General features: G+C 31.1%; 1 protein-coding gene across 1 annotated transcript in view; it reads right to left on the reverse strand.

Annotated features, from left to right (window-relative positions):
- Positions 1–14,924, reverse strand: part of LOC134724675 (zinc finger ZZ-type and EF-hand domain-containing protein 1-like) — an 89,128-nt gene that overhangs the window by 38,896 nt on the left and 35,308 nt on the right. The window contains exons 31-46 of the mRNA XM_063587846.1: positions 12,892–12,999; positions 10,054–10,285; positions 9,451–9,521; positions 8,863–8,919; positions 7,865–7,993; positions 7,069–7,173; positions 6,654–6,721; positions 5,922–6,084; positions 5,532–5,643; positions 5,026–5,159; positions 4,465–4,550; positions 3,448–3,572; positions 2,636–2,715; positions 1,956–2,013; positions 1,526–1,599; positions 930–992 (exon numbers count right to left, since the gene is read on the reverse strand). Coding sequence (XP_063443916.1) covers positions 930–992; positions 1,526–1,599; positions 1,956–2,013; positions 2,636–2,715; positions 3,448–3,572; positions 4,465–4,550; positions 5,026–5,159; positions 5,532–5,643; positions 5,922–6,084; positions 6,654–6,721; positions 7,069–7,173; positions 7,865–7,993; positions 8,863–8,919; positions 9,451–9,521; positions 10,054–10,285; positions 12,892–12,999 — 1,665 coding nt within the window. The remainder of the gene's footprint in view (positions 1–929; positions 993–1,525; positions 1,600–1,955; positions 2,014–2,635; positions 2,716–3,447; positions 3,573–4,464; positions 4,551–5,025; positions 5,160–5,531; positions 5,644–5,921; positions 6,085–6,653; positions 6,722–7,068; positions 7,174–7,864; positions 7,994–8,862; positions 8,920–9,450; positions 9,522–10,053; positions 10,286–12,891; positions 13,000–14,924) is intronic.

Raw genomic sequence — 14,924 nt, forward strand, 5'->3', positions numbered from 1 at the left:
AATTACATAGTTATAGAGAATATATATGTATAAACAATTACATTTAATATTAAAGCACATGTGAACAATACAAACATTAACATTAAATTACAAACTAACCAGGAGGAGTGACCCTCACATTTATAATTTTTATAAATCAACATAGTTTTTCAAGAACAATATAATTATTAGAGCTCATCAATTGTTGATATTTAAAAATATTATTAATTCGTATAATTTAACAAATTTGATTCGTTTTGAGATAGTCACATGTTAAACTATATTTTCGAAGGTAGAGAGAAAACGGCGGATAACAAAAAGCATATTGACCGGCAAAAAGCATATCGCACGGTTATTTTTAGAATATCTAAAAACTGATATACTTTGTGACGTAATGTAATGAATTTCAAAATATTGTTTAATGTTTTATAACACATGATATCTGTCATCGATAATTTGACAAAAAATCTTTAAATACATTAGATGTAAAAAATAAAAAGGGTAAATGAAATAACAACTAATATGTTGTTACTGTCAAGGAGACAATGTAATATCTATAAAATTCCAATAATCCTAAATGACGATTTTGATACAAATATGGTCGGAAATTAATAATATAACAAATTTAGCCTTTGTATGAGGTCAATACAGGATATATCGACCCAAAGAAGTATATCAACCTCGGACTTCGTCCTCAGTCAATATACTTCTTTCAGGTCAATATATCCTTGTATCGACCTCATACAAAGGCTGTATTTGTATAATATTCGGACGAAGAGTACAATAGTGTGGTAACAACCTCAGTCTTTCTTGATGTAAAGCATTACATGACATAATATACTGATATTCATCACCTACGTCTCTTGATTCACAAAGATTGCACAACCTATCATTTCTTGATGTTATTCCACCCGTTAATGTATATTGAGAAATATTGAGGTAAATCATACCTTAATTTTTTCATTTTTCTTGTTAGAAAGTTTCTTCCACTGCTTTGCTGCTTTAGATCTCATCTGTTAATTCAAAACATATTCAGTCAGTGTTCACCATTCTTATAAAATTATTCCTCATCGATTCATTTCAAAACATCATTTACTTTAATAAATATATATTGAAAATTTCTTTAAACACAACTATTTGATTTGGCATTAAACATGAATTAACCTGTAATTTTTGTAACTAAAATTAATAAACCATTAAAAAACAGGATATTTTTTTTCAAAACACTTCAAACCGAGTAAAAACATGTATGAAAGTATGAAACATCCGCCCAAATATTTCGGTAAACAGGAAGTTGTTGAGTGTTGAATCTGAAAACGTATCAGACAGTATAGGTGACTTATATAACCCCTGAAACCAAATTTCAGAAATCCTTGTATTGTAGTTCCTGAAAATATTCATGGGACAGACTGATGGATGGATGGACAGACAGAGGTAAAACAGTATACCCCCACTTTTTCAAAGCGGGACTATAACTTACATGTGCATAGTAAATAATACAATAACCTAATAGTGCTATTAAAAGACGATTAATGCTATTACTCACCTCATTTTTTAACTGGATCTTTGTTAAACCAGCAAACTTCAACAGGTACATAGCCTTATCTTTACATACCAATGCTGCAAAAATATATATGCTTCTATGTAAATATTGTTTTTGCACTGTTTGGGTTAAATAGGTTGAGGGTTAAGTAAACAAAATTTTGCTAATGTAAGGTGACAATTAGGGCTAAAAAGATATCAAAATATTCAAACAACCTTGATTTAATTTTTTTTTTAACTTATAAATGAAAGTGGAGATAAGTCATTTGAATGTAGGCAATTATTACAGCCGTCCATACTGCTACCTGGAACTCTACACTAAGTAACAAATTTTCATTTAGGACAGTGTGCACCTTCAGACCTTTAAGAAACTACAAACATGATTTTTGTTCACTTATTTTCTTTTAAATCTTATCATTGGTCTGAACAATTACCAGGTTCCTCGTCATTTTCTTCTTTTTCTGCTGCAGCTATTTTCTGTTTAAGTTGTAGCTATCAAAAGAAATTATAGCATGAAAAAGAAATTTTAGACACAGGGAAATCATTTCTGTTAATGCAAGCTTATGTTTGTCTATAATTCCTGATACACAATACATAATAACTACATTTCAAATGTCTGGGGAAACATTACATTCGTTCAAAAAGTAATTTTTAAATCATTGCTGAAAGATGAAAGACTAATGTACTTATGTTGTACTGTTATACCACTGTATGTATGTGCCTGTCCCAAGTTAGGAGCCTGTAATTCAGCGGTGTCGTTTGTTTATGTGTTACATATTTGTTTTTCTTTCATTTTTTGTACATAAATTAATCCATTTATAGTTAGCTCGTTTGAATTGTTTTACTTTGTCATTTCGTGGCCTTATATGCAGTACTGGCTTTGCTCATAGTTGGAGGATGTACAGTGACCTATAGTTGTTAATTTCTGTGTTAATTTGGTCTCTTGTGGAGAGTTGTACATGTCTCATTGCAATTGGCAATCTTACCTCATCTTCTTTTTTTTTAGAATGAAAAATTAATTGTTGAATTGCTTATTACTATTTCTTTAAAATCACATTGTTGTAGATTAATTTTTTATATCTTTGCTTTCTGTATATTGCAACAAAATACATACCAATTGCATTCTGATGGACTCAGCTGTGGAATAGGCATGTAATATACCATCTGATACACAATGGTCTCCAATGGATACAGCTAAAATTAAAACAAAACAAACTTAACTGTAAATGCACAATCATTAAAAACAAATATCCTCAACCAATACAGGTGAAATAAATAAGCAAAAAATATCCAAATGAACCATCTGAAACACAATAATCTCCAATGGATAACCGATTTATTATTGCAAAGTTAATTGAAAATGTATTTATAAACTTTCTCTAAGTTATTGACCTCATACTAAAATAATTCTAAAATGTTGCCCATCTTGTAAACTTACCAATATATTATTGTAATGTTTTCACAGTTGTGTAACCAAGGTAACTAACTAGTATATTTTAGTATATCCTCTCTCTCTTGTTTGTTGTATGACTATTGAAATCATTTGAAAGTATGTGCCTGTCCCAAGTCAGGAGCCTGTAATTCAGTGGTTGTCGTTTGTTTATGTGTAACATATTTGTTTTTCATTCTCTTATTTTGTACATCAATTAGGTCTTTAGTTTTCTTGTTTAAATTGTTTTACCTTTACATTTTGGGCAATTTATAGCTGACTATGTGATATGGGCTTTGCTCATTGTTGAAGGTCGTATGGAGACCTATGGTTGTTATTTTATGTGTCATTTGGTCTTTTTAATTGTGAGAGTTGTTTAATCTTTTTTTTTATATATCAACAAAATATTTAATTAGATCATTAAAGTTGTTGAGCAGCCACTATAACTTACCTATATATTTCTGTATATCATTTGTTGTGTAACTATAGTAACCTACCTATATATTTCTGTAAATCTTCTCTGAGTTGTTGTGTATGCCATATAAGGGAAGTAAACACTGCAATGACAGCATTCTCTATAGTTTCTCCTCCAACTTGTAGTCCTTTGTTATGGTCTCGACACCTTTTTACAAATAATCATAATATAAGTGACTTAGCTATTCTATTTGTCAAGTTTTGAAATAAAAAGTAGGGTTTTTGTATATTCACAAAATAAGAATTACAACATAACACAGTAGATATCTGTCGTCTTAAGTCAGAATATGTCTTTGTTAACATCTTAATGTGTGTGTCCATTCAGGACAATTTATTCATAACTTGGCAGGATTAATGGGGGAAATTGGCAGAATATACCAAGGGGCATTGAAAAACCACAAATTAACAAAAAAACCAGAAAAAACCTTGGTCAAAAAGAAAAAAATCAAAAGATTAACAACAGTACCAACAAAACTTGAGATACACAATTAACTAGAGAGAACCCAGGTGCTTGAAAGTGTCACCAGTTCCTACTTCACTGTCATGTTATTGCTGTTAAATACAGTGATGAACCATACAAAGTGATAAAGCATCGCACAAGAGTGGAACTGTAATTGTCTACCTCACTAACCCTAAGACATTAGCAAATTTAGATATATATATAAAAAGTTTAAACCCGCTGGATATGTTTGCCCTTGTCCTAATTCAGGAACCTGATATTAAGTAGTTGCTGTTTGTTGATGTGGTTCATAAGTGTTTCTCGTTTTTTGTATAGATTAGACTGTTGGATTTCTCATTTGAATGGTTTCTCACAAGTCATTTTTTCTGGCCTTTAATAGCTTGCTGTTTGGTTCTTGTAGACCATACTTTGACCTATCATCATTTACTTTTACAAATTTTGACTTGGATGGATAGTTGCCTCATTGGCACTCATACCACATCTTTTTATATCTATACAAATTGTTAAATAGCTATTCAGATCTTAACATATCTTCAAGTAAATAAAATAGAATATCAGTTATATCTAATAGTGTACTTACTTTTCAATAAGCCTGAGTGGAGCCCCTTCTTTCCTGTCAATTACTTCCAATAGAAACTCTAACACACTTCCTGATGATTCTGCTTGCTGAAAAACATGGAAAAAATTTAAATATTTTTCATATTTTAGTTTTTATATTCACTAAAATATTGGCTTCCAAAATAATCACATTTTTGTCTGGTTAATATTACATGGATATCACTATTGACAAAGGAGAAAATTCATACATGATCAATGTATATGTCAGAATTTATGGAAATAATACCCTTATCAAAGGATCCATAGGATGTGCAGTACGAGGGATAAGGTCTGTCATATTTTTTTGTAAAATTATTTTTGGGCTTATTCAAGACATTGTTTTTTTCATTTGAATATATTACATTTTGTCATGTCAGGGAATTTTTTAGCCTACTATATGGTATGGGTTTTGATCCTTGTTGAAGGCCATATGGTTACCTCTAGTTATACCTTCATCCTTTGGTCTTGTGGATAGCTGTTGGTTACCATATCACATTTTCTTAGTTTTATACATTTGTTATATACTTCTAAGCAAATAACTTACAAATTTTCCTGACAATGAGTGTTGAAGTTTTCCTATCATATATCCCCCTCTAAACAGAGTTGTCCAGAGTTCACTCCGTAATACATCTTGTTCAGCAGTGTCCTCTGGGCCAATAGCCAAGGTCTTAACAGCCTCTGTAAAACAAAGAGTAATTAACATGAAACAAAGAAAAACAAGAATTTGTTAATGGGTTTTTAGAAAAAAATGTCATTTCCTGGGATCTTAAATTTTGTGTTTCATAGCTATTGAAATTTTCATTTTTCATTTCATTCCAATTAAATTGGGTGGTTTTTCGTTAAAATATGAACAAGTAAATGATATGGTGGATATGATTTGCATTTCATCCAATAATACAAGAATTCTGTAATTATCCTGAAGCTTAAAATGATTAGAAATGCAGCTTATTAATAATGATATAATAAATACATTTCTAACTAACTAAACATAACTAGGAAAAGTAATAAATGATTAAATAAAGTTTATAAAAAGTTAAAACAGCATCTTACGTGAGTTGGAAGCTAAGGTTGCTCCACACAGACGACCCATCAATTTTGTTAGACTGAGCTGTAAGTCAAAAGGCCATGATAAAGGTACATCAGGACTTCCTCTAGCTGTCACCTGTAACATAAAAACTATGTATCAAAGTAGATGTTGAGTAAAATTGTGTGGTTTTCTTTTATCTTTGGTTGACTGAAATCATGATTAAAAATTTGATGATGATTATAATATTACAATTACTGATATATGTATTAGGATAATAAAATTGAAAAATCTGTAAAACTTGAAGCATGCTGAAGATGATTTTAGAAGGAAAAAAAAACCAGCAAAAACACAATGAATAAATAAAATCATTGCAAAATAGTTTTATAAACCATTTGGTTTAACAGATGTCTTACTTTAAATTTATATCCCCATTCTGTATTACTGTTATCAGAATGAAACAGGAAGTGAACATGTGGCCCTGTAAACTGGACTTGTCTTGGCCATTTGTTAGAGCCAACCCTCTGATCAAACTTCATCTGGTAACCAGTAGCATCAGTAAACATCAAGTAGTCATACCTACATAACAAAAGATGGTCATTATTTTATGGCATTCTATACAATTATCATTACTTGAAGGGTATAAGTTTCTTGACTTTTTCTTGTTCATTATGATTAACAAATTTTGACAAAACCCTTCTGTAATAAATTTGAACCCATGTCTACCTGAAATTACATATTATACAGATTTTGTTTTACATTTTCCAGTAACATTTTGCATGTATATTACTATTAATTATTCAAGTAGTCATACCTACAGAATAAAAGATGGTCCTTATTTCATGGCATTCTATACAATTATCGATACTTGAAGGGTATAAGTTTCATGACTTTTTCTAGTTCGTAAAGGTAAGCAAATTTTGAATCTCCATGGAATTACATATATCCAATTTTTTTTTACATCATCCAGTAACATTTTGCTGGAATATAACTATTAATTTGTATTTGAAAAAGATGCATTTATTATGTGAAAGTCAGTACTGATCATTCTCCCAATTCAATACAAAAAGGTCTCAATGCTGATATTTAAAGTTGGTACTTGCATAAACATAGTTTTAAACACAATGCTGAGAGTACAATTTGTTTACCTTCTTTCTGTTTCACATCTTGGATCAAAATCTATGATGAATCTGTTAGCTCCTGGACAACTGAATACCTGAAAACAAGAATAGTTATGAATATACAGAGCATTTTTTTTATCTCCCATTGTTAATAAGTTCCTAAAAGGTGCAAAACAAGCTACAGCTACCTCTATTTCAGGAAAACTTGTTAAGGTTCTGCAGAATGTAGGATCTTTTTCGACAAAAGTCGAAGGCTTGACAAAAATCTACATTTTTGAAAAAATTACCTTTTCTGAAATGTAACTGAAGCTTTTTTCAGAATTTTAAATTTTGAAAGCTTCGCCTGTACATTATCAAAAAAAATAATTCTTACGTTCTGGTAATACAAGGTATTTATCTCCATAACCCATGACTTAAGTTATCAACTATACTAGAAATATACCTGTGTTTCATGTTCATTGTTATGGTAACTATGTGATGACTCCACTTCCCATGTCCTTAGTACAATGTCATCTGTCTGGACAGTTGACCAATGATCACTTGTTATCTGAAAAAACATTTTATTGATTAATGATGTAAAATATCCAGAACAAATATAAAGTTTTTCTTAGTTCATGAAATAATTAATAGTGTAGATATTTAAGTAAATGTATTAAAAAATAATAATCTATTTAAAAACAAAAGTGATTATTTTTGTTACATGAACTTTTTGTTATATATACAATGTACAAGAATTCAGCAACCAAAAACCAATCACAACTGAGGTCATCGTTCAGAAATTTTTCATCTTTGACCTTTATTGTAGTTCTTTATAACACTAAATCTATGAGTTCTCCTGGTATGTTCAGTGAAATTAGACAAAACTTGCATGGGGAGTTGTCTCTTTGGCACTTCTACCACTTCTTCAAATTTATATTGCTCATTATCTGCCTCAAATACTGTGGATTCATTTATTGTCCTGGATATTTATTTTATATTTATTTATTGGAGAAAAAAATTATTAATCATGGATAATAAATTTCATGGTATTGTCAAAACATTTTCCTTTTTTAGTCTTTATACAGTTTTGCTTTTAAAAGTCTACATACTGGCGACAAAACACTTTTTTTTGGAAAAAATAAAAAACCAAGAGTAAGACTGTTTTTTTTAAAAGTTTGACAACATGCAAATAAATAACAATCACCTTACAGCAGAAGAGCAAAAAAACTTATATTTCAGAAATAAGTATGACAACTTACATTTGGAAATATTTCAGGAAGCATTTTAGCAAGGTCATTGAGGTCAAGGACAAGATGTTGGAAACTGTGTATTAGCACCACCCTAGCTGTAGATCCACAATAATCACAGATGTAGGTCAGCATCATTATCTGTTATCACAAAAGTCAACATTAAACAAAATCACAAATATGTATCAGTAATAAAATAAACTTGGATCAGAGCTCAAAACAAAAATTACATGTTCAATTTGTGACAGTCAAATATGGAAAGTACTTTCCTATAGTAAAAACAAAATTTAAAAACAATGCAATTGTCTCCTGACTGTAACATGAAGAACTTAACATTGATTGGTATATTAAGGTGGTACCTAACACTACAGGGAAGTAACTCTGTAAAATCAGCAGAATGTTTTAATGAGGTTGTGTTCATAAGGGAATATTAAGCTTCTCAATGACCAAAATAAGTGTTTGTCAAACTGCTATATAACTAATGTAATTTTTCTGAATAAACGGTTGGTTCAAATTTTTTGAAATTTTTATATTTTTGTCAAAGGGTCAAAGTAAATACTTTGTAAAAATTTTAAGAAAATTAAACGAGCCAAATTAATTTTAGTTAAAGTGTTACGTACCACCTTAAGCTTTCAGCCTTCACAATATCAGTACCCAGTAATTTTGCAATATATATGATCATATATACAGGCTTAACACTTCCACATTTTGTATGTGCCTGTCTGTAGTCAGTAGTCTGTAATTCAGTGGCTGTCGCTTGTTGCTGAATATCATATCTGTTGTTCATTTATTTTGAACATAAATCAGGCCATTATTTGTCGTGTTTGAATTATTTTACATTTGACATTTCAGGGCCTTTTACAGCTTGCTGTGCTGTATGGGTTTTGTTTGTTGTTGGAAGACAGTACAATGAGCTTTGGTTGCTCTCTATATTTGGTTTCAGGAGGAGAGGCTATAATGCCATATCATCTTATTTCTATAAGTTTAAAAATAATTTAAGTATGTCTTACCAACTGTCTGATAATGTTTCCAAGGAAGGAAGAATTTGGAATCTTGAAAAACTCCATCTGAAAATAAAAGTGTACTATTGATTTTACATAATTTGCAGGTTGGGGATCCTAATACTTTGAAGAAAAAAAACCTTGAACAGGGAGTCCTGCATAGAATGGTGACAGAAAGCAAAATGATTTTTTTAAACAGTTGTAGATAAAGTTTAAGCAACTAGTTGCAGGAAAACTGGTTTAACAAATGTATGATTGTAAAGGATACAAAGCCTATAAACTTAGTCACAGATATAAAGACAAACATTTATATTATTGCTAGTTTACTTTAATCTTACTTTAATCTTACTGACTGATAATTTCCTTTCACAGCAAAGAAGAGTGATATGAAAAATTATCGCTAGAAACTAAGGGTGCACATGCAGTTTTCAATGTAATTGTAGGTGAAATAGCGATAAACAGATCATCATTGGTAATCTCAGATTGATTGCTTTTCTCACTTTGGCCATACTGGCTCAAGTGAGAAAATCAAACTTATTGAGATGACCAACAATAATCTTTATTGTTTTACTTGATACAAAGAGGTTATCTACCTACCAGTTTCTCCTTTGACTGTTTTAACAACAGTTTACAAGCATTTGTTCCTTTCTTTGCAACAGACATGGCATCTACAAAATCAAATAATTCAAAATATTTATATCACCAACTTTCATTTTCAAAACATGCAAAATTCTGTTTCATAAGAGTGACACTGAAAAGTTGAATGAAAATCAAATAATGCCATCTCATAATTAGCCATAATTTTTTTACTTTTACTATAAAACATACAACCATGCAACAAGTAATGAATTCTTATGAACCAATGCACTGTAAAAATTTGAATTGATTTGATTTTTTGTGTTAAATATGCCACCTTTAAGCACTGTTTTATGGCTATTTTGTGGCAGTCAGTTTTTTATTGTTGGAGAAAGACAGAGAGGAGAGGCTGGAGAAAACCACTGACAATCCTAGTCAATTAAGATTGTGGAGTCGTGTGTACTCGCTTGGGCGAGGTTTGAACTCACAAACTAAGTATTGACTGGGTAATGATTACAGTAATAACTACTTAGACCACACGGCCTCGAGGCCAATGCACTGTTAATAAGACTAACACTAGTAGGTTATTTCTATGTCTGACATTACTCTGTAAACAGTACTTACACTGGTATGCTATTTCTATGACTTTTTCTTTCTGTAGGTCTGTTCGAGTCTCTTCCTCTAACATGTGTGACCAGCACCATGACAGTAGACTGGTCTGTAATGAACATACCAGCTCCAGGAGGTGTATCACTTGTTCATGACACTCCCCTGTATCTAACGTATCTGTAAACTCATGGTAGGTCACAGAAAGCATGGTCTCCATTATATCTAACACAGCCTGAGAATTGTAGTCCTGAAAAATATATCAATAAATAGAGGCATATATAGAACTATTTTTTTTGTTGCTTTATCTTATATTTCAAAGGGTTATTTTTATTTGAAGAAGTTTGTTTTGATGGCATTTCAATTTCTGATTCAATTTATTTATAATTTTTACAAACTAAAGACGCAAGTGTTGTACAAGACTTTCTTAGTATGTTTTCTTCAGATGTCTTATAGTTATTTGTGTCCTTTGGTTGCCATTTCTTTGACAAAAAAATCACATCTGCCTTATTCATATAATTGTTTAATATACATACTTATGAAGAGAAAGTTAACAAAAAGTCAAATTGCCCTAAAATTCAGGTTGTAATTCTGAATCAAGACACTTCTTACAACTTCATTATTATACACAGCTGACATAAAAATCTATCATTCATTTTAATTGATAAAATCTTGCTGAGGTAATGCAAAATTATCCTCTTTGAATTATCACTATATATTAAACATCTTCAGGCCACAATTAAAAGAATGTATGTTTCCCCCAACCCCTACCCACATTTTTGGAGGTGGGTAGGTAGGTAGGGTTTTTTTTTTTTTTTTTTATATCTTGATATTTTTTTTTATATCCAACAGAGCAAAACAAATCGATTATGTGTATGTCTGGCATATATAGCCATCTGTAGCAACTTAAATGTACGTGTTAAATTATCTAAATGTTTGTAGCTCTCTGTGTCAGGTGTCAACTTGACATTAATTTTATTTTATTTTATTTGGATTTGTATCTCAGAATTGTTCATGACTGATTTTTTTCCCTCTTTGACAGTGAGTCTGACTACTAAGTAGCAAACTGTTTTAAATATATATATGCATGTACTGTAGTTGTTCAACCTGAAGAATGTTCCATCAAACAATTTACCCTCTGACAGCTCAGGACTCAGATTTTGCTTCTGACATTGAGGAAATCACCAATATTAATAAAAATCAAATTTTCTTGCTTTCCTCTGAATTTCTTATTGTGACATCTAAAACAACGACAACCATGCCCAATGTCTTTACATAGAAAGAAAACATCTTTTTGGAGATCATTGGAAAAGATGCATATTGTCTACATTTGAGAAACAGATTCCAGTGTTCTCCCCAGGATTTTTGGATAGCGGCAGCGCTGTGGTAAGCGCGTGATTTTCCACAATTCTCAGTAACTTTGTCGCGTCTTGTAAAATAATTATCACTAATGTAGTTTCTCCTTTGTACTTATATATTGTAGGTGGCCTTTTAAAAATATTATAGAATTATTGTATGAAGTGAAATAAATTTAAAAAATGGTTTATTAGGTTATTAAAATGGCATGAAAAATTAAAAATATAAAAAATTTAAAGAAATTTGTATCAAATTATCCACTAAAACGGTTTGTTTCCTCTATAGATGTACTCCACTAATAGTTGATTGATATTTTCTGCATTTGGCAAATTGATTGTTAATAAATTATCTAGATCTGTTGGAATGTGTCCTGTTTTGAAGTATATTTGATGAAATAATTTGCCTCTGGCATCTGATTACAGGTCCCATTCAAAAAGGTAGTGTTGTACATTTTCTTTTTGTTTTTTCAAGATTTGACAATACTTCTTTTAGGTCTTTCCCTCCCAAATTATCTCCCTTACTGGCTGACATAACTTCCTGTTTACATGTGTGGCCTTTATAGCATTAAATACTATTCCTAATCCAAGCCATCCTCTGTTTACATTAAATTTCAAGCGATATTTAAACAATATATATTGATGATTGGTTGACAAATATCGATATTTCATATATATCTACACAAAATTTTCGTTTTGTCTTATTCCCTTATCCATTTGAAAAAGAACCACGGATGGACAAGTAATCGTAATATACGGGCTTATAATGAATCTCTTGATAACAGAGTTGCCTCCTTCAAACAATGCAGGTTTGACAGTTCGGTAGTAAAAGCGAAAAAGTAATGATATAGTCATAGATGGTTCAATCAATGGTCGGGACCACGTTGTCAGAGAAGGGGATAACACTTCCCTTATATTTTTTAGAAATGAACTTTTCAGCACCTGAGACATGTATTAAATGTCTCTGTCCATTCCTTTCTTAAGTTCGGTATCTTTTAAAAGCGAAAAATTGGAGGAAGGAAATGTTAATTTGGCAGTAAAAGTTTTTCAAATGGCACCATTTTGATCATTTATTGAACTGGTCCCTACGATATTTGACATCGTTGGGTGAATTAACGATTTCGCGGATAAATAAACCAGTCGATCACGTGAGCGGAATGTGTACAAATACAGGATGTTTGAAATTCAAAAACAATACCGCTGATTTTAGGTCACCATAAAATGATCATCGGCACCGGAAACAACCCCGAAAAATTTCCGGATATAAAAAAACATGTTGCAAAAAAACGGAATAAAAACTTTTGAGTCGGCGGGATTTCTCTGAGTCGGTCGGGCGAGGGGAAACAAACCATATTTTTATTTTGGCCTCACATCATGTCAAAGTTTCTTTCTAATTCATTGCCTCTTTCACTTAAAGTAAATTATTGCCTCTTTGAATAAAAGTAAATATCCAAGTTCAAAAGACACTGTCACATATGGACAAAGTGAAGTACAATTATCTTACTTCTTTGACATGGTTTGGTAGTTCTAACAAACCACTGGGATCTACAGAGCTGAAGAATCTACACAATGACTGGAATACTAACATCACAGATGGAGACTTGGACAAATTCTGTAAATATTAAACATATTTTATAGCTTTAAGATGTAAAATGACTGAATGGACCATCTTAGAAACAGTGTTGTATTATGAGTAAGGCAAACATTCTTCAGGATGTTTTGATTGGTCCACACTTTCTTATGACACAAATAATGAGGATGTAAGTTGAATTCTTAAATAGTTCATAAAGTTGTTTTCTAGTAAGTGTCATTTTTATATAAAATACCATAGTTTTGCAAGCAATAACTCTGTGTTGAAGGCCGTACATTGACCTACATGTATAATAGTTTAACTTTACAAATTGTGACTTGAATGAAGAGTTGTCTTATTGGCACTCAAACCACATCTTCTTATATGAATGAATGAATGACTGAATGAATGATTTATTATAGTGCAACCTGTATATATAATGTTACAGGCATTTTCTAAATTTAGGCATTTTGTAAAATGACTGAATTTTCAGGCAATTTAGAAAATGCCTAACCTCGACAGGCATTATACAAAATGACTAAAAATGCCTAGTCATTTTGTAAAATGACTGAAATTTTGATGCGAAATTCCACAAATTGCCTGTTGAGTTTCAGGCAATTTGTAGAAGGAAGATATCATTTAGATGCATATGACAAAATAGACAAAAACACAATGTCTTACAAAGATAATAACTAATGGTTTGGCATAACTAATTTATTCTCCAAAAACCAGATCGGAAGTTTTTTTTATGCCTGATGATATGTTCTTTTTAGGGAAACTACGCTAAGTACGTACTCGCTCTGTATTTGAGATACCAACAGTGAATTTATGATTAATTTGTCAATATGGCAAACAGACAAATTGTTCTGTCAATAGAACAGAATTTACAATCACATTTTAAGAAAATATAGATTAAAAACAGTAAAGTGTAACATATGAAATAGAGAAATGTTCGTTTTGCTGGTGTTTTTTTTTGCTTTCAGTTGCAAATATGTCATGCATTTTTTAAGATGTGAACAATTTGGTTATAATCCGTATGGATTGACCTGGATAAAGGACCTACATTTAGACTGCAGCTTGCAATTAAAATGAAGGTATTTAGGACAGGAACAGAAAATACCCCTTCAGAACAACCTTAGAGTTCTCAAAAGAGTTGTCCGATCGTCTGAAAATGTCAAGGCTGATAGATCTTAACCTGAAGAACTTTTGAACCCCCATGTCAGATTTGATATAAATGCATTAGATTTAGAGATATATCAAACCAAAAACTATCTTTTACCCCTATGTTCCATTTATAGCCATGTTGGTCATGTTGTTTGGCAATCAGGGATTACACAAGATACTCTAATGATCAATTGTGGCCAAGTTTGGTTAAATGTGACCTAGTAGTTCCATAGGATAACATGTTTTTAAAAGTTAACAAAAAAAGATGGAAGACAGCCGCCGAGATGAGAAAAGCTCACTTGACTCCCTTGGCTAGGAGAGATTAAAATCGACAAAGAAAAGAAAATAACAGTGCTTTAACAAGAGAAGCGTTTCCTGCTAAGAATCCTTTGATTTTTTTTTTAGAACATATGAAAAAAAGACAGTCATCTGAGATGTGTGTGCTTATTGCGTAACCTTATGTTGCCTAATGTTAAGTACTTGATCAGTAATGAACATGAAAGGTAATGAAAGACCTAAAAGTGTGATGGTCCAGATTTCTCCAATCTTAATCAGATTTTACGCCAAACAATATATTTGCAAACAATCAGGACAAATACTATGAAGTTCTGTCGTGCAAACATTTTTAGAAATATAAAATAAAATGTCAGGTTCTGTTCTTGTAATTGTAATTATTCAGTAAAATGTATTCTTGATTATTTAAGCTCTTCATTCTAATTCAGTAATTATCACAAATAAAACAGCTCTGGTTTTCAGAGCTTTCAAATGTTTTTCTTAAGATTTTTTTCTATAAAATAATTTTA

The sequence above is a fragment of the Mytilus trossulus genome, chromosome 7 (assembly GCF_036588685.1).
Source record: "Mytilus trossulus isolate FHL-02 chromosome 7, PNRI_Mtr1.1.1.hap1, whole genome shotgun sequence".
Taxonomy (NCBI): Eukaryota; Metazoa; Mollusca; class Bivalvia; order Mytilida; family Mytilidae; genus Mytilus; species Mytilus trossulus.